The sequence below is a fragment of the Amblyomma mixtum genome, chromosome 3 (genome assembly GCF_055824585.1).
Source record: "Amblyomma mixtum isolate Tamu chromosome 3, ASM5582458v1, whole genome shotgun sequence".
In the NCBI taxonomy this organism is placed as follows: domain Eukaryota; kingdom Metazoa; phylum Arthropoda; class Arachnida; order Ixodida; family Ixodidae; genus Amblyomma; species Amblyomma mixtum.
The window spans coordinates 39235965-39263288 of record NC_143014.1 but is presented as its reverse complement, the minus strand read 5'-3'; the positions used below and the strand labels follow the sequence as shown (position 1 = coordinate 39263288).

At 42.9% G+C, this 27324-nt stretch overlaps 1 protein-coding gene across 2 annotated transcripts; it reads right to left on the bottom strand.

Moving 5' to 3' along the window:
* On the bottom strand, nucleotides 1-27324 carry nst (phosphoglucomutase 3-like protein nst). Of its 2 annotated transcripts, XM_089578788.1 has the most exons (16): nucleotides 27193-27324; nucleotides 25870-25940; nucleotides 24808-24937; nucleotides 21075-21244; nucleotides 17566-17690; nucleotides 13048-13200; nucleotides 12925-12967; nucleotides 12732-12856; nucleotides 12551-12664; nucleotides 10697-10798; nucleotides 10543-10598; nucleotides 10398-10461; nucleotides 6671-6793; nucleotides 6479-6600; nucleotides 5585-5636; nucleotides 1-4037 (listed from the first exon to the last, which is right to left on the bottom strand). In XM_089578788.1, the coding sequence occupies exons 1-16, from the start codon at nucleotides 27291-27293 to the stop codon at nucleotides 3948-3950; spliced, it is 1641 nt and encodes a 546-aa protein (XP_089434914.1). In that variant the 5' UTR covers nucleotides 27294-27324; the 3' UTR covers nucleotides 1-3947. The 2 variants fall into 2 exon arrangements, with proteins under 2 accessions (XP_089434914.1, XP_089434915.1); XM_089578789.1 differs by lacking the exons at nucleotides 25870-25940; nucleotides 27193-27324 and having other exon boundaries at nucleotides 21075-21284; nucleotides 24808-24939.

The following is a 27324-nucleotide window of genomic DNA, read 5'->3' as shown; positions in this document are numbered from 1 at the left end:
TACAAACTACAATAAATTTTATTAATAAACCAAATCTTAAGAGCACCTAACAAGATTGCAAAAAATGTTCAGTACAAAAGAAAATAACATCAGCGACAAGCCTAATAGAGGCAAAAATGTGCAACATGGGAAAATAAATAAAACTGTCTTCACCAAACTATCCAAAATATAGTCGCCACATTGAGGTTATACCCCATGGTATCCAACATGCCATTGTGCCACAAAAAATATGTCTTACTGCTTGTTGCCCAACTGTAATGCCACACTAAAAACACGGTCTGCCAACAGTTTAAACAATTAACTTCAATGCTCACAGTACATAATTTTTGCTCTTCTGCTCAATGTTGCATGTTTATGACCTCACAGAACTAAGTTTCCAATTCAATCAATATGCCATTGCAACACAAGCCACCACAAAAGTCAACCTAAAGAACAAACAAATAAGCTCCAATAAAAGATTGCTCCCTGCTAGCCCTGAGATTGGAGTCCACCACTCTAGGGTAGGTGCTGCTGAATACAATCCACAAATGCTCGGGACTACTGAATCACAAAGCCAGAAGAATTGCAGAACTCTAGTGGCTTCAACCCAGGCCGCAAACACAAGAAACAAAATTGGCACAAAAGACGCCTGCCAAGGGCCACCACAAAGCACTATCACAGAGAAGAAACGCAGGAGAAAACAGGCTGTAACAAACAACTCTTAAGTATTCATTTTAACCACCTATCCCATTAAATATATAACTATATACATATCCATCTTGCTAACTGCCAAAGCTGACTGACAAAAAAAAAAAAGCAGTACATATTGCTGAGGCAACATGAACATACAGGAAATGTGTTATTCAGGACGCTTACAACTAAACACCGAGAGGTTCTCAAAGCAACACCACAGACTGCTATAGCCTATGAGAACCACCAAGGGCATCTTGTGCGAAAGTATAAAAAAAGAAATGTGCGCATCAGATAGGACGGCCTCACATCACAATATGTATGCAATTGCAACCAGCACTTAAAAAAAGAGGCAACCAGAACAAAAAAAAAAAAAAGACAATTGCTTCAGCTTTGCCTCATGGCAAATGAGTGACGCTCAGTCTCACAACTACAGAGCTAGAAATTGTGCCAACGCAATAAGCCAGAAAAGGCTGACCTATGACGCCGTTGACAGTGACAGTTCTAACACTCTGCTTCAGGTTTTATGGATTGTCACCTCAATACATCTGTTGTGGAGCACATGTTCAGAGTAATGCAAAATGCATGTACTATCGTGCTCAGCATGAGCTAGCGCAGTGTAGCTCATACTGAGCATGACGTTACACACCTGCCACAGCTACGTGCCATGGGTAAAGCTGAGTATACTGGCAGGCATAGCGAACTACTCTGAAAGTGCGAACTGAAGTATCCGAACATTGTGCTTAAGCTTGTTATCAGTAAGTAATCCTGCAAGCTTCTACCAACATGTAAGTTTTTTAAGCTTTACTCTAGTAGCAGTATGAAATTAAATGAAAAAAAAAAAACATCAGCTGCACAAGTTTCTAATAATAGCTCAGAATCACGTCAATCAGGTGTGAACAGCTGAAGAGGTACCATTTCAAGAAATTAAGAATAAACTGCACAAGTATACAACCGAACATTTAAAATACTAAAACTCCATCATCTAGTGGTGCTTCTATTCAAGTTTCTGAACTGAAAGATTAAAAACATCGGTTCAGTTCGTGCATTCAGCTCAACATTTTTCAGCACTCTAAATGCAGAAAAAGAGTGAATGTTGAGTAAATTTAAAGTTTCTCAAATATGTTAACAATAAACCATGGCTTTTAAAAACAGCCTTCCTGGCTACATAAAATGCGACTGTGACAGCAGAAGACTCAAGGCTAAACTACGGACAAACATTATTTTTGCCAGGAGGAAAGATTCTAATGTATACCTAGTTAAATGCATTGTCTATGTTAACACATATTAAAACAAAAATCGACCCTTATTCTGAGTAAAGTTATTCAAACCCATGATGTTCTCCGATAAACGCAGCTTATAACAAGCCATCACCAATTTTTTTTTCCTTTCTGTGCTGTTCCTGTGTTTTACAATGAAGCTGGACTGCTTCTTGCAGTTTAATGATGCAGTTAAAAATATAAAATGAGGTCCGACTGATCCACATGATTTGTCATGACATAATTTACAACTGGATAATGAAACTGGATAAGTTTCATTGCTTCGGTACTGATTTCAGTACAAATTTTAAACATAATAGGGCTAAGGCCACCAGAACCATGATAGAAGATAATTGTAAGGAGGCACACCATCATTATCCAGTAGACCTTCCATGAGGAACAATAAGTGAACCAATAAGAATTTTTTCAGGACAGCCGGGCCCATAATAAAGCTGAGTGAAGCTAATAAAGGTATCTCATACTTCTAGTTGGCAGCATGACATATTTCCAGAAAGCAACACTTGACACAAGATGCCACAATTTGGAGAGAGAAAGGATTGTTCTCTGATCCCAATGCTTCAAAAAATTTAGCTTCAAGATAAAAGATGTGCTAAGCAAAAGACAACCAAGTTGGAAGATGGAAATAATATGGAACTGATAGAGCAAGGCAAGGCAGACTGTCCACTGAAGTTACATACTAACATGATCTTGCTGGATGTATTGAAAAATGATGTACAACCTTCACATTACACTCACATTCTGAAGCTGTTACTTGCCCAACAGTCAGTCTGGAGAACACCAACCTTCACAATTAGTCACCAAACACAATGTGACTGAGCGTTCCAAAAGACAAAGTTAAAAAACAAAATTGATTGGTGCTCTGCAAATGCAACACTTGGAATAAAAATGACAAGATTGTGCTTAGCCAAGGAAGGGGACCTGCCTTTCAGTTAGGCAGGCAAGGTATGTCGGAACATTTATGTAGATAAAAGTACAAAAGGCACGCTTCAAGTACAGACGTGCAATAGTTCCATCCTACAGGGTTGCAGAGTAAGATAAGTTATGTTAAGCACACTGAGTAAAAACTACTCACTGAGCTACTTTCAACATAATTTCAACAGCCACTTCTTGCGCGGTCACACTAAGCTAAGAGCACCTATAACAGGAAAAATGGAAAACCAAAACCAAAGTAATAAAGGTACACCGAGTGCCCAGGCCCCCAGCACAAGTGCAATGTCTCTGCCACAATGCACAAAACACAAGCAGGGTGGTTGTATTGCCTCACCAAAACAATCGCATGAAAAGGTGCAAACAACTACTTGGGCCAGCTTTCCAAGCTAATACAGAGGGTAATTTCCTACCACCTAGTACAGGCTGTGACTTTTGGGAATACTGCAATGCATTTCTTGACACACACTCACACATACATACACTTTCTAACTTTTGCTGTGGCGACAAACCAGCTTGGAAACATTCAGAAGAAAAGTGGAATATCACAAAAGCCAACAGCAAAGTGTTATCAAACTTGAAATGCTGAGTGGAAGTTCAGAGTAGGGTGACAGATGGTTCCAAAAACTTGGCTGACCTCATGAGTCGTTTCTGGCACATTGGCAGAAACAAACAAGATCTATGGTCCCTTGGGGACAACAACTGTTACCACAAGCCGCATATAAACCGTCTCAAACCAAGCCTGCCTGAACCTAGAGGACATCATGGAGGACATCAGTTTACTTAAAGCCCACATTAGGAACAGCACATTACCACAGAGTAGAAAGGCAGTAAAATTGGATGTCCAAGCCAGATTACACAATGCTGTCATGGTCCAATTTTTTTTTTTGTCCTTGTAAAAAAGAAATGAGCAAGAACATTGATCTCTTAGAAATTTTAGGCAAAGTGTAAACATGTACACCTTGATAGGAAGGCTGAGCTTGGCCGGAGTGCTGCTGTCAGTATGGCTTCAGAAGTCCAAGAGTGAGTCCTTTTTAAGCTTCCAAGTCCAATGGTTCTGGCCACCACACTTCAGGCCAACAGCTTGGGCTTTTCACCAATTCCACCAGCAAGTTCATACACCTTCATGCCAACTTCATAGGCAAGCTTGTTGGCTGCATCCTGAAACATTCCAAACAAAGTGACTCCTCAAATCCAAACATAAGTGCATCCTACATTGATCTGCAAAGCCCATATAACAAGTGCACACAAGCAAAAGAAACAAAGCAAGAAAAATGTGCAACACTTTGATCTTATTCATCTGTGATGCTTCTTGTGTTGCTCCTTCAGTGCTTACCTCGTAACTAGTTGATGCTATTAACATGCTAAAACCCGCATATAATACGAGGTTTTTTTCCCATAATTGGCGTCCTAAATTTCCGCCTCGTACTATTTACGGACCCGAAAAACATTTTCTAAGGTGCTCGAAGTTTTGGTTTCGTTATTGCGGCGTGGCTATGGCTTGGCTTTACTATTGGCGCGTGGCTACGGCTTGGCTCCGTTACTCCCGACAAACGACGTCACGATGTCGTTTCTTTGTTGTTGATCCGCTGGGTGTGCCGGGGTCGTTCATCCTTGTCCGTCCGTCCATCCATGCTTGTGCTGGATGTGTTTCATTGCCATTTGGCCGACTCGGTGAAGAGGCTGCTACGCGACTGCGGCACAGAGCTCGTGATGCCGGGTGGGATGACACCACAACTACAGCCCCTTGATGTTTGTGTAAACAAACCCTTCAAGGACGCAGTCAAGCGGGGCTACGCAGAGTGGATACGCTCAGGTGAGCCTGCAGTGACGCCAACCGGGCGGCTGAAGCAGGCTTCGCCAGCCATGCTGTGCAAATGGATCGTGGACGCGTGGGCGGCCATCCAAGATCTTCTGCGTCGTCTTTTAAGAAGTGTGGCATCTCGAACGCCCTCAAAGGCACAGAAGATGAGTACATTTGGAATGATCTGTCGGACAAAGAAATGTCCGAAGAAAGCACTGCTTGAAGAAGAAAGTGATTGAAGTGAAATGCGGGATGCGATTTCAATAAATGTCTTCTCTAAGCTTTCGTCACTCATATTATACGCGGGTAAAACTTTTTTTGTCCATTTCGCGTCTCTAAAACTTTATCCTCGTGTTATATTCGGGTTCGTATTATATGCGGGTTTTTACGGTATTATCCCACGTTTCAGGCCCTGGGTAATATATTTTTATGAGCCACAATCAAGGGAGTGCCAATTTGGTATACCACAGTGGAAGGTTCTGGATTAATTTCGACCAACTGGAATCTTTTAACAAGCACCAAAATCTCAAAACATAAGTGCTTTTGCACTTCACTCTCACTGAAATGTAGCCACCATGGCTGCAAATCAAGCTTGCAGCCTCATGATCAGCAGCAGGACGCCAGAGCCACCACAGTTGGCAAAACGCTAAAGCTGAAAGTTATATGTTCAAGGCTGCCTTCACAACCTCATCTGTGTTCACTCAAGTCAGACTACAGTGTAATTCCTTTCCACAAATGAAGCGTCATTCATTCATTCACTCATTCAATCACTTATTCAAACATTCATTAATTCACTCACCAATTCGTTTACAAGTACCACTAATATTCCGGACCCAGTTGAAAAATAAGGTCAGTAATCTGAGCGGGCCCCTGGAATTAATATCCAAAAACAGTTCAAACCTACCTGTGAGCTGGCCTCGGCATAAACACGAACAATGTCTTCGGTTCCAGATGGCCTACAGAGAGATAACATTCAGTACAGAAAAATGCAAATGTTGAAACCAAGGCTGTCTCTGTCACTTACAACACAGCTAGCAATACTGTCATAGCTACATGTCATATACAGGTTTATATGCACACCAGTAAGCAAAAGGAGAGCCTTTGTCTGCCATTTTGAACTCAATTACCATGCCGCATGATCATGCACCATGTGTTGATTGTTGTTCAGAAAGCCACTAGCACCACGGAATGTAAATGATATCATCCATATTCTTAGGTGGTGTTTATGAAATAAAGGAGGGATCTCTTACTACCGCTCACAGGTGTTCGGCTCTCCAAATCTTTAGCAATATCACATGAATGTCGAATAAGCGGTTATAAAGCACGGTACAACAAAGTTAAAAGCAGCAAAAAATGCAAGAATATGCGTATGTTGCTTACAGCTTGTTTCACCACTCTGCTCAGTCATAGGGCACTGTATGACCTAGACTCATGCAATATTGTTGAAAAAATAGAGAGCAGTACTTGAAAAAAAAAAATAATAAAAAATAACGGATGTCCTGGGTTTCTCTAGGGTGCAAAGCATGAAATTTATTGAATGTTTCAGCAGTGAGAGAATAGCAAAGTGCAGTCAGCACTACACATACTAGATTAACACCCTAGATGTTGGGAAACGTGACTGTCCACAATTTACACAATGCTGCCAAAGAGGCTTCTTTTCAAAGAGCTTGCATGCTGTCATGACCAGTGCCTGTAAAAACTACTTTCATGCATGATGCAAGGCTGAGCTTGCCAAAGAGTGATGGTTCCAGCAAGTTAAAAAAAGAAAAGGACATAATGCTTTCAGGGGAGCCCTTACCTTACAAAGGCCCTCCCATTGTGGCAGCCCTGAACTAGCTGATCTATCGCTGGCTGCAAGTCACTAGGTGACAGGCACCGGCGCTCAGCATTGGTGGTCGTAATTATGTTGCGGTTGGCAACCTGAAGGTAAGTGTGTCATGTTATTTCAAGGTGAGAGGCCATGGCAAAAGCTAGTAAGTGCACAACTTACATGAACTTTGAGTTGCCTGTTTGGAAGGTCAGTGTAAAGTGAGTTCCACTCAGGACCACAGATGCCCTTTGCATGAAGAACAGTCTCCACCAGAAGCATGTCCGAGATGGCATCACCCACAGTCTGCACAAGAAAATAAACCAAGCACCAACTTCCGTGTGTTTTACTGAACCCCATATCATGCGAGCATACATGCAGAAGGCAAAGTCTGGAGGCTAATGCAGTATAACAATGCACCTGTAATAGTTAAAACCTCAATTTAACAAAGCTGGTAAAATCCGTAGTTTACTTCGTAACACTGAAATTTCGCCGCATTGAAATTCGTCCCCTAGCATGGTAAGAACCCAACAAAAACATATTGTGGATCCCTCACAGGAAATACCCTTATTTGCTATGAGAGTGATCCTTTACTTTTGCCCTTTCTTCGCCATCGACACCAACACTACGCATCTTGCTCATGTGAGCTGCCTTGGCCCGTCTATCACACCGAGCACCTCATGGGTGATGAGCATGACCATATGCTCCATCACTGCCGCTGCCACAGTTGCAACCTCACGGGAAAGAGGTGGGGAAACGAAGAAAGAAAGGCCATTGACAGCGAGCCATTGACAGCGGGCCATGCTGTCTCCTCACCCCCTCCCCTTTTTCTTCGCCATGTTGGCGAGAGCAAGCGGAGTGTCCTCCAAACAACAACCAATGAAACGAAGTCAGGACCGTCCTACACCTTATGTTTTCCACAGCAAGCGCGAGTATTGTGCCTCTGTACCCATGCACGCATTGTCCAAGTGGGAAGTGAGGTTGTCAGGTGTGAAGCGCGACACAGACTTCAAAGCTGCGGGTGTGCCGACAGCACTACCTTGAGAATCTGTAAACGCAATAAATGCAGCATGCTGCCTTTAAAGGCGCCTGGAACACCCTCTGAGGAGAGTATTTAAACTTGCCCAATCACTACATTGTGCTGCCATGAACACTTGAGCCAAGTAATACACTCATACTAGCAGTAGAGAACCCACAATCGCACACAAAAGTTTGCGAGCCCTTCCAGGTGATTTTTCCATACTCATGCCTTCATCCGTTTCTCACTCCTGCATACATCAGTTAAGAGATGGCTACTAGTTAAGATTCTTTCAGACATCACGTAGGTACCATGGCTGTGGCCAGTCAGCAGCGTCGCTCCGGTGCCTCAGGAAGCTCCACCCCAAGGGGGGAGAGAGTAAACTTTGTATGCTCTAAAAAGTCTTGCAGAACTCCCGTGGTTAGATCCACATCCCAGGCCTCCCACGGCCTTTGCTGCCCAGCTAGCAAGCCAAAACTGGCCTTCCGATTCCCAGCTGGACGGCACAGCCTTCCACTGCTCCGGCGTGGCATCGTGGGTTATGGGTACTGCATCTATTTTCTGACAGGCCCATGTGGTGTCATAAAGTGTGGGTCTCTCTCCGCACAAGGGACACGTCCCTGTGTATGGTCGGGTGTATCTTGTTGTATAGAAAGAGACATAGATATGAATTTGTTTGTAGCTGCTGCCATGACAATGACTGCTCCCTGTTTAATGTCTTCTGGGGTAGGAGATACGGTCTTGTGGTCCCCCAGAAGTGCTCCAAAATGTCTCCGCAGGTACAGGTCACCACCTTGGTCTCTCTGGCTTCTGACCTCGCTTGGCTAGTGTAACCTCGAGCTATGAGATCAGCCTGGAGAATCCCGGTGATACCGCCGTGCCCCGTAGCCCAAAGTATGTGGTGTTTTTCTTCACTTTTGCCACCGGCCTTTAAAATGCCAGAAGCTTGTTTGACAATCCTACAGTTGGTGAACCCCCGGCAAGCGTCTTGAGAATCCGTGACAATTACTAGCGAATGCCCAGACCTGTTGCCCTCGGCAACTACTAGAGCAATGGCGGCCACCTTGGCGGCAGACACGGTGCAGTTCCTTGCCTTTAGCTGAGAGTCAATCACAGTCACCACTGCATCTCTTCTGCTTTCGTACATTGCCGTATCTATCTACATAGACGGTGTTTTTCTTGTTCTGGTGAGTCTTGGTCAAGGCTTCCACCATGGCCCTACACTTGCCTTGATGAACGACAGGACGCATGTGCTTGGGTAAGGACGCTACCATAAACGTAGATCTGATCTTGTCCAGTATGTCTGCCATCAGTTCAATCTCCTGTATGCTTTAACTTCCCAGGCATGCCGCAACTTTATTGAGAGCCTCTTTGAAAGCCCCTTTAAGCATAGGCACCCCACTGAGCACCACATTCAGCGTTGATTTTCGGCCAGATACCAAGAGCTGTGGGCTGGCCTGGCAGGCTGCCAAGGCTGTGCCGACGCTCATGCAAGCCTCGCCTTACAACCCTAAGTGGCGCGGCCAGCAATGCCCTCACCCCAGTCATCGTTATTGTACTTCGGTCTGCCTATTCGCTCCATATCTGAAAGCATGTCGACACCCACTCTCACCTACACCTTCGCTGAACCACTCGCGCCTGTGGTACAATTTTTCCTCAGGTTCGTCACCAGCCAGCAATGAAATTTTGTTACATTGAAAGTGGGGCAAAACCTACTTCATTATACAGAAGTAAAAATAAGCTCGTTAAGTAAGATCATTAAATTGAGGTTTAACTTAAAGGGGGAGCCTGGTCTTGAAAAGAAAATTTTGTCAATCTAGTCATAGTTATAAAATTTTCAGGGCACATGTATTTTTGTGTGCCGATTCTAAATATGTCATTTAATTTCATGTAAAACAGTTCCTGAGCACTTATGTAATTTTTATGCATGTATTTTGTGAAGTGCTTTTAAAAAAATTTCTTGCGGGGAAACTTGCTGAAATGTATGCCATTGGGTTCTCTTGATACCAAGGAATGCAATAAAGGTAAAATTGTCTTCCTGTCTATCATAGAACTTAAGCTATAGGGTTTTTAAGTTGTCGCTTCAGAAATGTGAAGAAAAGTGTGTATTCCTGTTCCTGAATCGGCAGCTTTGGTACCCTATAACTCATGTTCTGTGATAGCCTGGATGATAATTTTACCCTTATTGCCTTCCTTGGTATCAAGAAAACCCAATGGCATGCATTTCAGCGAGTTTCCAACAGCAAATTTTCTTCAAAACTCTTCGCAAAATACTTGCATGAAAATTGCATAAAGTGCCAAGGAATTGTTTTACATATTCTCTGAAGATTTCTTTACTGTGACTTCATTAATAAAATTTTCTTTTTCAAGACCAGGCTCCCCACTTAATGCACTAAAAAGAACAAAGCATGCTAAGTCACCAATCGCCCTCTTTCTCCAACACTGAGAGCTCAATATAAGAAAAATTCATCAGCCTTTCTTGATAATAGCAGATTTTTGAGCAGCCCTTCCTCATCCACACAAGTGGGACTCACTACACTCTGCTACTGTAACGGTGAGCTATACACAATGATGTCAACAAAACTTAAAAAGGGAACATCTTTTGGAGGTAACCAAACACGTTGGGTCCGCTTACGGATGAGTCCATGACAAAGTGTGACTGAAGGGATGAAAAAGTGTTTGTTTCTAACACCTCTTGCTTACGGTTTAACAGTAACTGAACAAGTAAATGATTATGCCTAGCCAGAAGCTCAGAACATGACTAGTGCACTCAGGGCTAAAAGCATTACATAGAGAAGAGGGTTACATAAAATGAAATGAAGAAAATGCAACAATACTGTCACAAAGTTAATACTGATTAATATTATTAATAATTTATAAAACGGAACTTACCTGGTTAATAAGGTCCATTGTGCAAAGAAGCTTCTTAGCAGCCTGCTGTCTCTCAGAGTATTGGCTGAAATTGATTACAAATTGCAGTATAACGACAATCCAAAAACACAATTACGAAATTGAAGCAAATAGCAACAAGTCTTACTTGCTGTCATTGGCCAAGTCGTGAATAGCCTGTTGTGCCTTCTCACTGAAAAGTACCTGTTTCAGAGGAAGCATATTTATCACAGGATGTCAAAAACACACAAGCTTACAACCATAAATTTGAAGAAAGATCTTGAAACAGTATGCTTGCGTACAGTGCCATGACCATTGGCTTCAAAGTAGATACCAATATCTGCCTTCTGGGCCTCCCTGTGCAGATGCTTAACGCCTGTAGGTACACACTTAACCGGTAGCTTCTGCAAAAAATCAGAGAGAGAGAGAGCAGAAGTTGCGGGACTCAAAGGCAGGGTACTTCGATTTGTGGACGAAACTGGTTCATATGCAATACTGATGGACTCAAGTTAACAACATCAATGACACACATTAAACAAAATTATGCTTTGCATGCTTCCAAAAGAATCATAAATTCACATTAAAAAAATGTCAATACAGCTTAAATCGACAATGAGTGCAGAAATCAACAACATCTATCCAAAAAACTGCCCGAAGCACATGGAGTAATGTGAGCAGCTTTTCCAGCTTCAGCTCTGTTTACAGTCGATGCCAGCAGTACAGCGATTAGCCTCGAGAGAGGGAGAGAGAAATTTTTATTTCTTTATAACTTTAAAATTTTAGGAAAACTTCAAACAACTTGGCTTAGTTAAATAACTGTCATATGAAGCTGCCAGCATTGCAGTGATACTACTTGTGTGCAACTTTGTACTCTTCTGTTCTTCTGAAGTGACAAACATAAAATGCACCAAAAAATGACCAAAGCTTAACTAAAACTGAATATTGAGGACTGTACCCTTTTGCACTAGGCAGGTTTTCAGAAATGCACCTGCATCTGCTTCGCAGCTTACTTTACTTACATAATGTTGCACGCTTATGCAGTAGAGCCTATGAGTGTTAAAGCTAGCACCTGGCTCTGCCAAGCTGATTTGCCCATGTGGGGGAAAGCATCTGCAGCCACTGCCAACACCCACTGCTCACTCAAAATCACAACTACTACATAAATTGGTAGGCAACCAAGTTCCCTATCCCTTCCTGAATTACCTTTCACACTACACAGCTCATGGCAATATTCCTACAACACCTACAAATGTATGATGATAACAATGTGAAGTTGGTCAAGTGCAAGCAAATTGGACAGGCACTGCATCCTTTATAACTGTTACATGGGCCTGGAACAGCCTTTACTGCCTCTGGGAATTTTCCTCCTCTCCTACTGGCACAGTGCCAGCATGCTGGAAGCTACACATGACAAGCTCTATGCAGCGCATGGAATGCACGCTAAGATTTGCTAATCATGTGCCAATGTGCATTACCATCCTCTTGAAGATAAAGTACAAATGCCATGCACAAAGTTGAGGCTTGCGCACAATGCCTGTGCTCTGCAGAAGCAGCAAACCTGCAAACTTTTGACCCACAGAGGCCACATACGTAACGCATGGAGTTTCCCAAGATAGAAAATTAAAACAAAAGAAAACAAATATCAAGAGTCGGTGTGCAGGTCACATGCTGGCAAATGCTATCTGTGAGGTGAACAAGCACATGTAGCCTGGCAGGAGGAACCTCAGATATTGCTGTGACCATATACCCTGGCTGGCCTCGAGAAGGTGTACTCAAAACTCCCACGCAGCAATAAAAGTGAATGGCAATGGAATTTAAATAGGCAACAGTAATAGCATTGTAAAATGGCGAACTGAATTCCTTGAGAACTCTCACCTCCTAAATCAACAAATCTGATTAACTACTTAATACTATACAAGTTCAAGCTTGAACATTTAGATTTACTGGGTGAAACTGTTAAACTGTTGCAAACATTTTCATGCCGGGCTCTGCAAGTTATCCTGGATCAAGTTCCAACTGAAACCGAGATATATTCAACATATTCAATTATCACAAACTATGTCATGTTCAAGACCTGACACTCACCACGAAAAGCAGTCGAAGTGATGTAAAGATCAGACTACCCTAAAAGACAATCACAATGCACAGCGGCTTACCAGCACATTGGTGATATAGTTTGTAGAGCTTCCATTGGCATATGCTGTCTGAACTATAACCACATTCAGTGAAAGCATGGCTGCATCAAGTAGCTCTTTCAGGTAGCTGGCCACCTGGAATAATGAAATGATTTAGTTGGTTCCACTAGAGCAGAAAAAAGGGCAGAGTATAATGACATACCAAAGTGGCAATTTTGTCGCCATCTAGAAGATGGAAGACGAAGTTCTCATCGTGATAAAAATAAATGACTCTGTCGGCATCACCATCAAACGACACACACCTCACTCCTACATCAAGTGGGATTCCTAAAAAATAATGTGAGAGAAGAGCAATCAGCTAAATGAACAATAAAAAGCCCAGATCGACAGCTCACCTTCAGGAGCTTTCTGGTAGACCTTCACAAAGTCTGCTCCACACTATAAGTAAGGAAAACTATTAGAACAGTGACAGGAAAAGCAAGCTCTATACGTCTAAAACAAACAAAAAAGCAAAATACCATATGGTTTAACCGCCCTTCAGTTCCATCATTGAATAATTCAACCTTCAGGAGATTAGCCAAGTGGGGAACAAGCATCTTGATCTTCATAGCCCCAACTCCGTTTGCACCATCGAGGCGAATGAAGGGGACATAGTTCCTCACAGCAGACCCCTGAAGTGACAAGTGTGCACACATTACACATTAGCAGAAAAAGGCTTCGTATCATCTGACATTGCATTATCTGACATGCAGCAAGACACTGCATAACACAGAGCTAGTAACAAAGTTTTCATAAAACAAACTCCTCTGCATAAAAGGATGCTGGCAGCCAAAGACATTTCTACAAACAACCAGGCTAGTGTAGTTGATATCTTGTCATACAGAAGACCTAGTATAAATTACAGGAGGTGCCAATGTCACTTCCACTATTCAGAGCTGCATAGGACAAGGAAGAGCTTCCCATATACTATGCAATGATATGCTACATTTAATCACGAGTCTGTCATTAAAGCATTTACTGTATCATGGATCTCCTGTATGCAAACTCTGTGGCAACAAATGCCGAGTCACACAATGAAGCCGTGGAATAGCTCTGGAAAGTTCAAAGAGCTCGAGAAAAACACCCATGCAAGGTCGCTATTGCCATCTGTTGGCGGCTAAAAGAAGCTCGTTTTACCAGTGGCTCATGGGTGGGTCATGTCATGCACAAGAAAATTTAAGGGTGGTCCACAAGTGGGCCATGATACACAGTGATTAAGACTTCAAATATTGTTCCTGCAGTGAGCCCATTAAACTAGTAAAAAAACAACAAAAACAATTGTTCAAAATGTTATTTCCAATAAAAACACCCAAATAAGATTACTTGAGCTTCTAACGACAGTTAACATAATGATATTGTTACGAAGAAGACGACGCTGGCAGTGGCGCGGGTCGGAGAGCTCGCGCTAGGCCAGCGGCCATTAAAATCATCTCTTATCCATCGTTCACCACACCTCATTCTTCGGCTGGCCGCCACGTTACAATATATTTACAGTAGTGAGGTATGGTTTGACCAATTAATAGTTGACCTAGATATGTTCATAAAATATTTTCAAGTAGTAACATAATCACTGCACATTTTACGATGTGCACGGGGCATAATGAACTGCAGTCGATACCTACTGTCTTTTCATATTTTTCCTATTCAATCAGTAATATTGCTTCTAAAGCTTCAAGAATGGTCGCATGCCAGACAGAATCAATAGGTCTATATGGGCCTAGCTTGAGTTAAAAGGTTTGCAGCTGCAAAAACCACTTCACAAATCATTTCACCATGCCAGGAGGAGGGAGCAATTTCTAACGTCTGTAATTAATTTTATTACTTTTCATTAAAAATAGGACAACAAATGCAGATTGTACAGCCCACCCTTCCCACAAACCTGGCCAATGAAATACAGTGTTTTGAAAAAAGTTACATCCAATTAGTTTCAGACTCAGTGTAACGATCTCTCCATCCTGCCCTGCGAGCTCCAGGGCCACTATATACTCAACTCAACCAACTAGGCCACTTCCTCTGCCAGGTGTATGGCGCCTACCCTAACGATATACACACACAATCCTGACAAAGTGCTGGTCAAATCACCATGCCACCTTCCTGCAACCTCCTCTCACAACATATTTCCTACTCTCAGAAGAGCTAGGTTGCTCCAGCTGCCGTGCTCCACCCAACATCATGGTTAAGGCCCTGAAGTTTCTGTGGCAGAAAATTAAAATTCCACAAACTGAGAACAAAGAATCCATGAAATTACATAGAAGACATCAAATATTGCTTCAGAATTCATTTCACGTTATATTCAGAACCAAGGTATAATACGAAAACTTTTTTTCCGAGCTTATCAAGGTAGCTAAAGTGACCTTCACCATCAGCCTGGAGAGCTGCTAGGAGAAGCATGCTCTTTAATGAGCTTGGGGCAAAGAGCAAGGCGTCCAAGTGCAAAGAAGAAAGTGGCTATGGATATGGAAAGATGGGCTGTGCAGGTCTTTGAGAAAGAGAAGGCACTGAAAGAGTTGAGTTGAGTATGGAAAGCAAAGTTTGTACCGTATTGTTCACTGCTACATAGAAAAACATGAATGGGTGCTACCATTACCTTGCTCTCCCCTTCCCCCTGACCATGTATACTGCAGAGCACGCTCGGCCATGGATGCAGGCGGCGTAGCAAATCCAAGAGCAAAGCGTGATGGCTGTCGTGCCAGCTAAGTGACTGATGCGTTCCGTTTTGCTCGCGCTCACCTAGCTTCTTCATCTTAGCTCGTGCTGGAAAGGTGGCACTACAAGGTGATGCAGGTGCTAACACACAATTCCGCAAAAAATACCTAAATCAGCTACTTTTCATGCAATCACAGGAAACTATGGGCTTAATCATGGCTCTTGGTGGCCCACATCAACTACATGCTCGACTTTCCCTCCTTAAAAAGTGCCAGCTGTGAAAAACATCTTAAACACAAAGCTGCCTGCACATCGCCAATCACATAGCACGTGCCACCAGCAGTGTGCGGCGGCACACGACCTGGATATTGGCGAAGTCGCAATCTCCAGTCGTGTGGTGTACGCACCGTGAGTAATAAGCGGTGGCGTGTGGCTTGCACATCGCTGACGTTGCGATCGACAGTCGCACGGTACGCACTGTGAGCAGCGAGCAGAGGTGCGCGACCGTAAATAAATCCTATCTGCCAAAAACAGATCTGCATCAATGCGTTTCCCATGCTTCTGCACACTGATTTTGTTCGTAGATGACATGAATTTCAGGTGATACGAATATTTTATACAAACCTATGGCATTCATATCATTGAGATTCTACTGTAGTAATATACTGAACTGTGGAACGCATCTATAGTGCAGCAAAGCTTTGTTGTTCATTTTTGGTTATACAGTACAACCCCGCTATAGTAAACTCAGATATGGTAAAAACTCATATAGTAAAGTGAAACTGCGGTCCCATTTTGCCTTCCATAGATGACTGTACATTTTTTTTTTTCCGTTTATAGTAAAGATTTTTTTAGAAAAAACGGCTATAGTAAAGAGACATACTTCACACAGAATGACGACATCACAGCACGTGCGACATCAAGGATCGCGAGGCCAACGTTCGGAGGCAAATATATACCGATGAGGATAAAACCGCACTTTTCTTGAGATGGCTTTACCACTAAGCTCAAGAGCACGAGGAGAAGCCATCTTTTCGAAGGCCTTGGGGCTGTGAGGAAAAGCGCGCGGCGCGCACGGAAAAAAAAATATATATAAAGCTGGCTATGAACGTAGAAAGAATGCGGCGCGGTTCGCTGAGAAAGGAACGCTAGTAAAAGTGCAGTGATGAGTAGAGAAGGGAAGAAAAGGGCGAAAGTTTGCAGCATGGCAGCGACGGAACTGCATGGATGTTTTTGCCGCGTAACTACTGCCTCTTGAATGGTGCTGAAGCTGTACTTTGCTAATCACCGCTTGTATGCGACTCATTACTTTGTTTGCTTTGCAAAGGCAATCCATCAATTGTATGCATGTTACATGGGAGCAGACCACTCTGGAAAGATTGTGACCAAACGCAACAGCTTCTACAATGTTCAGGACCATTCATGATATTGTGGACATGCTACCTGAAATGCTACAGTCATCTTTAAATTAAGCATGGCAAAGAGCAATGGTCATTCTGATCCCGACAACTAGGGACTGCACATCTTGCTATCACCACCACTGAGCTCGGTTTCATATTAAGGCCTAAGTACGCCCAAATAACTAATCTGTTTTTCACTACATTCGCATCCCTTATATTCAAGTGATTGCCATCACCATGACATCTGGTGGAGGTGCTACGGATCTGCTATGCCCTCGAGGATGAAGCCTGCCTCTCAGCCACTGACTTTTTTTTGTTCAGCCTTATCAGCCACCCCTTTCCAAGAAGATGCAGGAGAATGGCAAGACATTTTTAACCCCATGGCAACATTCAACTTAGGGATGACTCGGCGAAACTGAGGCACGCCTCCTTCGAACTGCAAGGATCAGCATGGACGTGGTACAATGATCACAAGACTCTCCTGTCGACCTGGGATGTATTTAAGACAGCTTCTGACAACATTTACCAGCATCATCGTCATGGACAGGGCAGAGCTAACTCTACAGTTAAGGTCACAAGGCTTGATGTCTCGATTCAAATCCTGTAGAGCAAAAGCGAAATTTGTTTACTTATTTGATGATTTCTCAGCTTAAAAAGAGTTTCCACACCAAACAGGCCAGGATGTTATTGTGAGGGACAAGACTATTCAGCTGCACTAAGGAAACTTATTTCCAAGAGATGCAGAGATAAATGAGTAGATTAAAAGCAGCTTCTTATTAGGAATTAAGTCCTGAAATTTTAAGAAGACTATCTTTGCCACGTTTCTAACATCAACCACACTCCAACTGTGCAAGATTTTCAAGATGACCTTGTGAAAACTCTTTCCATGTTCAGATTGAAAATATAATAAGAGAAATTAACACTGAGCTCATATAGACATCCTGAACTCACATTGGCTCTAATCTGCATAAAAGCTTTTGTTAGCTTCTTGAAGTAACCCTCTTCTGTGGGCTCCCCATAGGCAGGATCATTGCTGCAGCGCACAATGTAGTGCAGTTGTGGGGTGGTCAAGTGGCCTGCAAGAGAAGGATAACAAAACAGTCAGCTCATGTTCAGAGATAACTATAAAATGAGAAACTTGGGAAAGTTCCTTAATATGCAGTAGCAGAGAGCAGTAAACAAGACAAATGCACAAGCTGCCAAATAAGCTCCAGAAATAAATTACTATTTAGTAACATACCTTTCAATAGGCAATAAGAGGGCATTCACACAGGGGACGAACACTCCCTTTACTGCAGAAGGTGCACATCATGAATGTCGCACCTATGAGTGGCAGCACGGCTATGGCACCTTCTAGAGGGAAGTGAGGAGGTTTTGCTTGGCCAGCATAAACTGCAATGTCCCCATCTTAAGGGGGGTCCTTTAGCTGTTAGCAGCATTTCCTTTAGATGTGTGGCAACACTGCTGATAGTGCTCTGCAGGATGCAAGCAGCAGCATGAGAATAGCCTCTTTCTCTTTAGCTAGCAGTTCACCTGGTAACAATGCAATCCCCTTCAGCTCTCAACCACTGCCAGAGCAGAGGGGTTCCGCCACATGGTAACATCATCCACATCCATCCTTGATGGTTTCCTCCATGTGAATACCCCTTCAGAATTCCTCATGTATTTCATTTTAATACTATACTACTATAAGTAAAAGCTCTCAAATAGGCAGTCTGCCACCACCTGACAAAGAAAAAGTGATAAGAGTGTGAAGAGCTTTTGTCTAGTTTATCCTAGTTTGGTTCATTCAATTCAGTTTCAGTTCAATTAGTGTTCCAGTTCATTCTAGTTCAGAGCATTTAATCACAAAGTTAGTTAGTTCATGGAGCTTTAACGCCCCAAAACAACTCGGGCCATGAGGGACGCCGTAGTAAAGGGCTCCGGAAATTTCGACCGCCTGGAATTCTTTAACGTGCACTGACATTGCACAGTACATGGGCCTCTAGAATTTCGCCTCCATCGAAATTCGACCGCTGCGGCCGGGATCGAACCCGCATCTTTCGGGTCAGCAGTCGAGCGCCGTAACCACAGAGCCACCGCGGCGGCTACTTAATTACTAAGATATGGGCATACAAACAGTGAAGCTTGAGCTTGAATCAAATAGCACTGTGCAGCTACAAAAACAGTACATCTTGAAAAGCAAAAGTTTTACTTGTAAAATACTAAGAGTGAAAAAAAGGCATGTTACACTCTCAGAAATGCTCCCTTTTTCTTTTCCCAGTAGACGTGTGAGACAATCATCAAAACCAAAGTTTCACAGCTATCAAGTGGCCAGGTGGAAGACGGTGCATCTCAAAAACAAGATAAAAAAATTGCAGCACGCATGGCATTTCATTTCCTAGTTGCTACCATAGGTGCCTTCATTCAAATATTCTTCTGTGCTGTGCATACACCTACGCTTACACTGCACAGCCTGTTTGTTATGAACCACACACGCAGGAAGTAAATGCCTGTCCTGTCTTGTAAGCTACTCATGTTTTTGTCTGTCTTTTTCAAGCTGTGATTGCTCAAACCATAATGGACCATAACCAACTGGCCCAAACAACCGTACTATAAGTAAAATACTGCAGTATACACAAATTCGTGCCAAGGTTCCAACATGAAAGCATGACAAAACTGAGAAAGCATGAACAATGCATAGCTCCAGCATCTACAAGCAGCCACATTTGAAGTGGCAAGCGCATGGAGCACACTTTGCCCATGACCTTGATACAGTAAAAGTGGAACATCATGATAGGTATCTATGGCCCCGAAATTCCAGCAGAAGTTCAACTCCAAGTTTGCAAATACAGCAGTGTCTTTCAAAGTGTCACTTGCTTTAGGCCAATGTTCAGGTTTTCACCTTCCCTATTCCCACTGATTCACAAGATATACCAGATAACTGTAACCTGCCTATGTTTTTGAGTGTTTCCTGATCTTGCCACCCTTAAGCCAAGGAAGAATGCAACCTAGCTTCACTGCCATGATGGGAACAACTGTCAGAACTGGCTCTTTGTGCTGTATCCCTCCTGTGTGCATGCCAGCGGGGTATTTGTGATGAACCAACACAATGAAGCCACGCAAGTGTGACCTGGTTTTAAACAAATCATGTATGCCAATGCAAGGCATTGACTATGCTCAAATCTAGGGTGAAACATACTTTATGTGGTGGTGTTGCGGCCTTCAAATTTAGTGGAGAAAGCAGCACTGCTGATCACAAGGCCATGTTGGCATTATTAAGTGCTCAGTAAGTCAAACTGTTTAGATTTTATCCGTATCGTTCTGCATCAATAAAATAAAATTATTATTAATTTACATAGCTTTCGTACTGGCGTCTGATTTTTTATGTGACACTGCTGTGATGCAAGGAAGGCCCACTAGCTGGCATTTGCCCTGCCACCGGCGCATGCAGCAGTGCTTTGCGGGGAAGCCAACCTAACCCGCATTTGCCATTCAGTTTTTTGCAGCCCCTGCATTCCATTCGAGCAGCTTGGAAACAGTGCTAAGTAACGGAAAAGCTGTCTCCCAGTTGCCGTTCTTTCAGTGATAAAATTTTGCTTCTCCAGCGTGAGTTCTTGGTGAAATTTTATACTTCAAATTTTGGCTATATCTAACTATTTCACAATTTTTTACGTATTCGCTATAACGAGGTTTCACTATTACCTTTTTTTATCTCCATGTGAGTACATCATCATAAATGGTACGGCGGATATACTTTTTTCCACTTCTTCAAAAATGTTCTCAGCTCAAACTGTCGAAAAGTACATTTATCAAGCTATATTTTGAAACATCACATTTTACTTTGAAAGTTTTTTCCTCCAAGTGAAAAATTTACATCAAGGACCCTACATCTAATAACTTCCAGCATGAGACATTGCACATTCAATTGACTGAAACTAATGCATCAAGCCATCACCTGCTTCAAGGGTGCTCATCTTACAGAATACCTTGGAGGCTGAGTTCGTAAAGGTGACAGTTGAAATGCACTCCTCACGACAGCCAATGCTGAACTTATTTGCACATTTTCACCACAACACCAGGTATTTTCACACATTTGCACAAAAAGCATTTTAAATATCGCACACACAGCCAGAATTTAAAGTTTCGTTACGCTTACTACCCAGCACAGGCTTATAGCAGTTTATTAACGTCATTCAACAGCAACAAAAAAAAATAATGCTGAGTTTGTTAGCTTCACCTTGCGTCAAAGGCGAGGACATAAATGTGTTCATTTTCAAGAAGTGCAGAAATGCATGTCACAGGTTGACAGTGACAAAATAACAGGGCACTAGGAAGAGTGCAAGAAGTCTTGTTTAGGGCAACAAAAGTAATATGTTTCATTCTGAACACAAATTTACTTCCTTATAGTTTTAGAGCAAAAGTTCCCGCACCTATTCAATTCACTAAGCAAAAAAAAAAAAAAGTTGCATGCTGCTCACCAAATGTCCTGACGACTCCACCAATGGACTTGACACCATCACTCACAGCCTCTGCAAGTTGGGGGCTGCTCACTCGTGTGTCATGGGCTAGGTACACATTGGAGGGCTCCTGAAGATTGATGTTTGTCGCTGCCACTATTCGATCCAGCACTGATTCCAGAGAGCTGTCCCTGGTGGCACAAACCATAAGCAGCATCACACAGAGTGCAGCTGCCATTCAGAACCATTAAAAACACTGTACAACAAAGAGAGAAAAAATAAACTTCAGGCACTTTAAGAATATATGAAAGTTCCCTGGAACCTAATCTGAGGTTTCCTTTATCACAAGACTCGCTTTGAAATAGGTAGGGCATATCACACACACACACAGTGCAGTCCAGGAAGTATTTTTTTCAAGCATGTATAAACAAAAGTGGAAAATAAAAAGTGCAAGATTGAGCTTTTGCTAATTAGTTTCTGCAGTTCTTCTCAACTTGAATTCTGTCCCGTTTTTCAGCAATTTCCCATTCCAGAAACAATGCTCAGCCAATGCCATAGCTACAACAGGTTGCTAATGCCAATGGCAATGCAACCATCAGCACTACGTGCCACTGGAAGGGTTTTTTGTGGCGCGACACAACATGGAGCCAGTGTTTGTCTATAATGTATCATCTCTTCAGTCCTTACTGATCAGCCAGGTAGCCCAGTTAACCTGCCATGCAAGGTTCCTTGGATACTGCCTCAGGAAAGGCCTCACTCTATGTGAAGTAAATGCCTTGTTTGACACTGTCAAGACATAATTTGGCCATGCTAAGAGCATCAGCAGAACTTTTCTTGCGATCTGAGCTATGGCATACAGCTCTAGCAGGACGGGCTCCGGGTTGTGTGTGTAGCACTGTCCTGTATTCTGCCCTGTGTTGGCTCATTGTGCTACGAAGGACCCTTTTAGGAACATGAACTAACAAGCTCAACTAGTTAGTTTTGCTACCACATGCAAACTGCTCCATGGCAACATAATGGCAACTACAGACCAGCAACAGCACACTGTAAAAAGTGAAGAAGAGTTTACTTTGCGCTCCATTTGTGAGTGCTATGCATTACAGAGGACCATGCAACTTGGCTGAAATGTCTGTGCTAACATAATGTGCCTACTGAATGTGTTAACTCCCCATCACCAAGGGATGGTTTAAGGCCATTTCAAACAGGAAACTCAGTCCTTCAATGAGCTCACACGTGAGCTCAGAAAAGGCAAGCCATAGAAGGCATACCAATACAAAATGGACACTTCTCGACCACAACACAAACTTCCCTTATTGAGCTAGCTGCAAGGAGAGCCACCCATTATCCCCCAACCTTCTACACTGTCCAAGGCACTAATACTACAGGGGGACAAAAAACCTAACAACATCATGGATGTAACAAAACAGCACCGACAAATCATTCAACGCATGAACAATCAGATGCTCAATTTCCAAACCATAATGGTCAGTCAGATAGCCCAAATAAAGGAGCAAATGGAGACCAAAGACAAATAGCAGAGCTAACAAACTTGTGAAGCAACTTCAAGAAAGCGCATCTAACTAAGCAAATTAAACAGAAGCTTACAATAGGCCTGCCTTTAGCAGTAGCCGCAGCGATAGTGAAAGTTCCATCAGCACTAATCCAGATCTGCATAATGGCTGGACAATACCAGAAAACCAATAACACGGAAAAATTGGATATATGGCAGTGGAACTGCCGCAACTATAAACAAAAACGGAATAATCTACTACAGCACATAACAGGGAATTTCATCCCACCAGACATACACGCTCTCCAGGAGACTGGCTGCCTTTTTAAATTAAGGGGATATGAGCGGTATGCTAGTCAAACTGAGGGCAAGGTAGAAACCCTGATGAGCAAAAAGTTCACGGCCTTACAACACCACGTGGCTCACATATAAGTGGAGCATGTGTTCCTGGAAATACTCCCGCTCAAGAGGGAGTCTGTCTACAGTACACCCAGACTGAAGCACATAAATTTCCATGATCAATTTTGCCAAATCTCCCAGAAAGTCTAGCAACATGGTCTCCTGATTCTAGGAGACTTCAACCCCCCCCCCCCCCCCCCCCCCCCCCCCCCATAAGAGCCAGGGGTACGTAAAGAAAACAAAGGGCCTTGGCACAAGCTACAGCTGCCGTGGACTTGGAACTAATCACTGATCATACCAAAACCCGCACGTTTGGCAACAGCGTACCGAGAGAGAGCTGCCCCAACCTCGGTAAAAACATAACGGATATGAACTGGATATAACAGATATGAACATAATGGACATAAACTGACCTTATATCATACTACATGAGGCTACCAAAATATAACGGCAGCTCCCAAAACACATAATGCTACAACGAAGCAGTGGAAGGCAGTGTTGTCCAGCGAGAGCCTGGAAGAGCAGCGAAAGCTGATTGACTGGGGCAAGGATACCTCAGGAGCCGCAGGGGACCCTGGACTAAGGGCTCTGTGACTAAAATTGCCTTCTCACACTCTTAGTTCTTCCTACTTACTCATGATATATCACTCTTTTAGCAAGAGTCCAAGTGTATTTTGTCGTCAACCTGATTTTCCAATTATCACAGACCAAGCAGTCGCAACTGGTCCACTTCACAATTCCAGAATGAAAACTCTGGCACATGCCTCAGCTAGCAGTGCCTACAAAATTATGACCACCATATGGTAAATTTTTTTTTTTTTTTCCATCAGCAAACTTCATTTCTCCACCTTGATTCAGCAACATAAATGTCCCCGCAAATATCACATTCCCTCCTTTCTTAATCTCATCTTTCCACATACTGCCACGTCTGTCAATAAAGAGTTTTAGCATAATGCAGACATACTAGCATTACCGGACGCCAGCAGCGCACGTCCAGTGGCCCAACCCCTGCATGAGCACAAGTCCAGTATACATCTATGCTAGCATGTCCCCCTATGCAAAAACTCTCTATTGTTGAGTAAATGTACGCTGATGGCAGCAGCTTGTCCTTAAAATGAACAGCAAAACAATGAAACAATACAACAAAATAAATGACGCCTAAAGCAGAACACAATGCCTAGCTGACAGAGCACTGCTAAAACCAAAGGCCATGTAAATATCTCACAGTCTGATAAGATAGTATGTGAGCAATTATCCACTAGGAGCCAGACAGAGGCTTTTGAGTTCCTTGAGCATGCCCAAGCAGCACTGTCAGGACCTCTGTCCATGTCACTTGTAGTGAAGACAGATATAGTTTCTATGGGGAGGTTTGCCCACTATACATGTTGGCCCTCTGATTGTTAGGCAGCCTGCTCTGCTTTCCCCAAAGCAGACTTTTGGATTAATTTTTATATTTATACACTATAAGCAAGCCATGCACCACTCCAACAAAAAAAAAAAACATTGCAATTATATATGCTGCACAACAATTATCCCATTGCACGATGTATTTATCATCATAAGGCTAGCTGTACAAGATGGTTTATGTCTATCAGAATTACAGCGCGTTTCCTTGGTTAAAATGCAGTGTAGAGCAAGACAATAAATAAACTCTGCCACCTAACAACAAAAAATATGGTAACTTGTTTCATGATTGCATAAAATATCAGCGCAAGTAAACGGAACACAAGTGCTGTCTAATCTTTTTTGCATCCAGTTTACTTGTGCTGATATTTCCCATAAACACTGAATAATTTAAAAGAAAGCAAGACAGAGATATCAAACAACAAAAATATTGCAGCTCACGCAGCATTGGCCAATTCTGTTGCCAAAATTTCCCAGTCGGTCTCCATCATTTCACCCATTGGGTCGATAAGCTTGACACCATTGTCATCTTCTGGATTGTGGGATGCAGTTATCATGACACCAACTATGGCTGAAACAACATGCAAAAATGCACTGACAACCACTGCTGGATGCAATATGGCCAAAAATGAAAAACAGCACTCGTGCACTATTGTACTATCACGATCAAAAGTCCACAGGATGCGACTGTGCTGAAAACTTTTTACAGCGCAGCCACGTAATCCAGTCGCATGAAATGTGTCAAGGTATGAGTGGATGTGCATGCTCTATCTACTGGTAACACCACATGACCGGATCACGAGGTAGAGATGCAATAAACTTTTCTCTGAGAACATATGTCCCGTAATAGTACAATAACACAACTGCCCCCAAAGCCTCATCCCTAATGAGCTGTTTTTCTAATCAGATGTGGCTCACATTTTTTCCCGCTTGCCACAGAACAAGCCAGTAAATTACAGCAGCATACCAACAAGCTTTCAAATGATGATCAAGCGCCTGAAACTGACAGGCACAAGACAGCTGCACAAGATCTTCTCCTACGCAAGTTCAGATCATGCAATGAGCACTCCAACTGAGCAGTGGGTAAGGCAATAGCCAAATGTAAGTGCTGGTTTTATCAGGCTGTACATCATGATAAACAGGATACAATATCTGTTATCGGCTTTGCCAAGCAGATAAGATGTGGGCTTTGTATCACTCAGGATTGGAAGAGAATATATTTAGCAGACTGCACAAAAGGAATACTTGTGCAACTTCCACAAAAACAATAAATAGCACATAGCAGCCTTATTCTTCCAACAATCAAAGTTTAAAACTAGTCCAGCTTTCCTCCCTGCTTCAATTTAAAGAAATGAACTTTCATAAAATCACTTGCTTTCCTGTCCACTGGTTCTTGGTAGCACAGAAAGCAAATTGAGCAGGCAAGCACATATGAATGACTCCTCCAGCACTGACAATAACATAATACCTGAAGGCAGAGCTTAAAAAAAATGAGCTGCATACCTTTCTTGTATTTTGAGCGTAAAGCAGCAAGGATGCCCATGCGAAACATACATGATCCCAAAATTTCTCCCCTGCAAGAAGAAACAAGCACTTCAACAGAGTGCCCTCGTTTATATCTAAAAAAATATACATTATGGAGAGCACTGTCAAATTTTAAACACCGTTAGAGAAAATCACGACCGGCTTTTTAAAAGTGTTTGTTTTGTTTATGGGGTTTAACGTGCCAAAGCGACTCAGGCTATGAGGGCTCTGGAAATTTCGACCACCTAGGGTTCTTTAACGTGCACTGACATCGCACAGTACATACGCCTCATGAATTTAACCGCCATCGAAATGCGACCGGGATCGAACCCGCGTCTTTCGGATCAGCAGCTGAGTACCATATCTGCAAAGCCACCGCGGAGACTATTCTGAAACCGATCACACGGCGACTAACAAAAATGTAGCAAAAATCTCAAGAATATAACATTCACCCCTCAACTTTCCCGCGTATTAAGTGCCAACCATTCCAGTACCTTCCCACTGAGCTGTGTACGTCAGCTCCGCCATGCCAACCGAAAGCTAAATGTCCAGAAACCGTGCGACGAATAAAGCCTCAAATATCATGTCTGACATAATGTAAGATGATTACAAAATATGGTTCCTTGCATGCGCAATGAAATAATAGAAATCCAAAAAATCGAAATGATATGTCGGCTGACTTATCGGCCCCCGACCATGGCCCCGACTATAGTGCCTAGAGTATATTCTAAGCACTACACCCCGACTCTGACATCGCGCGCAGTGTGGCAGGATCGTCACTGTACTATTTTTATTTTAATGCTGAAGCTAGGAGGAACGACGGCAATGTAAGACACCAGTTTAGGCGTAAACCCACGAGTAAAAATCCAAACGAGATACCAATTCGCCCGCCTTTACAATGTTTACTGGCTAGTGACAGCACAATGACATCGGCGTTCGCAAACCAATGTAGGTCTAAAATACGGTCTAAACGAAAGCAACCTGAAAATTGTGCTAGCAAGTGACTTCCCTAGATACTGTTATCCTGGGGATATGGAACACGCTTACAAGATTAACCCAAGTAGGACAAATTTTTTCACAACGATGTATTACACCAACATTTTAGGGGCCAGAACATTTATTTGCACTTAAATTTATGCTTTGGCCGTTCCAGGCGCATATATTGCGGTGAAATCACCCACCGACGACAGAGCACTGCCACGTCTTTAAAGGGACCGGTTCTCAAGATCCACGACAGCATCTCTGCGCGGAACCCTCCTTTCACGAAGTTCCTGAAACGCCGAGCCCGGCGCCAGCACTTACTTGTCACGGATCCCGGCTGTTCCATAGTGAAGAGGCTTTACAGTGGATTTGGGGTAATTTTGGAAAGCAGTTTTGACAGCTTGCTCGAAGAAGAGCGCCATCTTGACGTCAACGTGATTCCCTAGCGGGAGA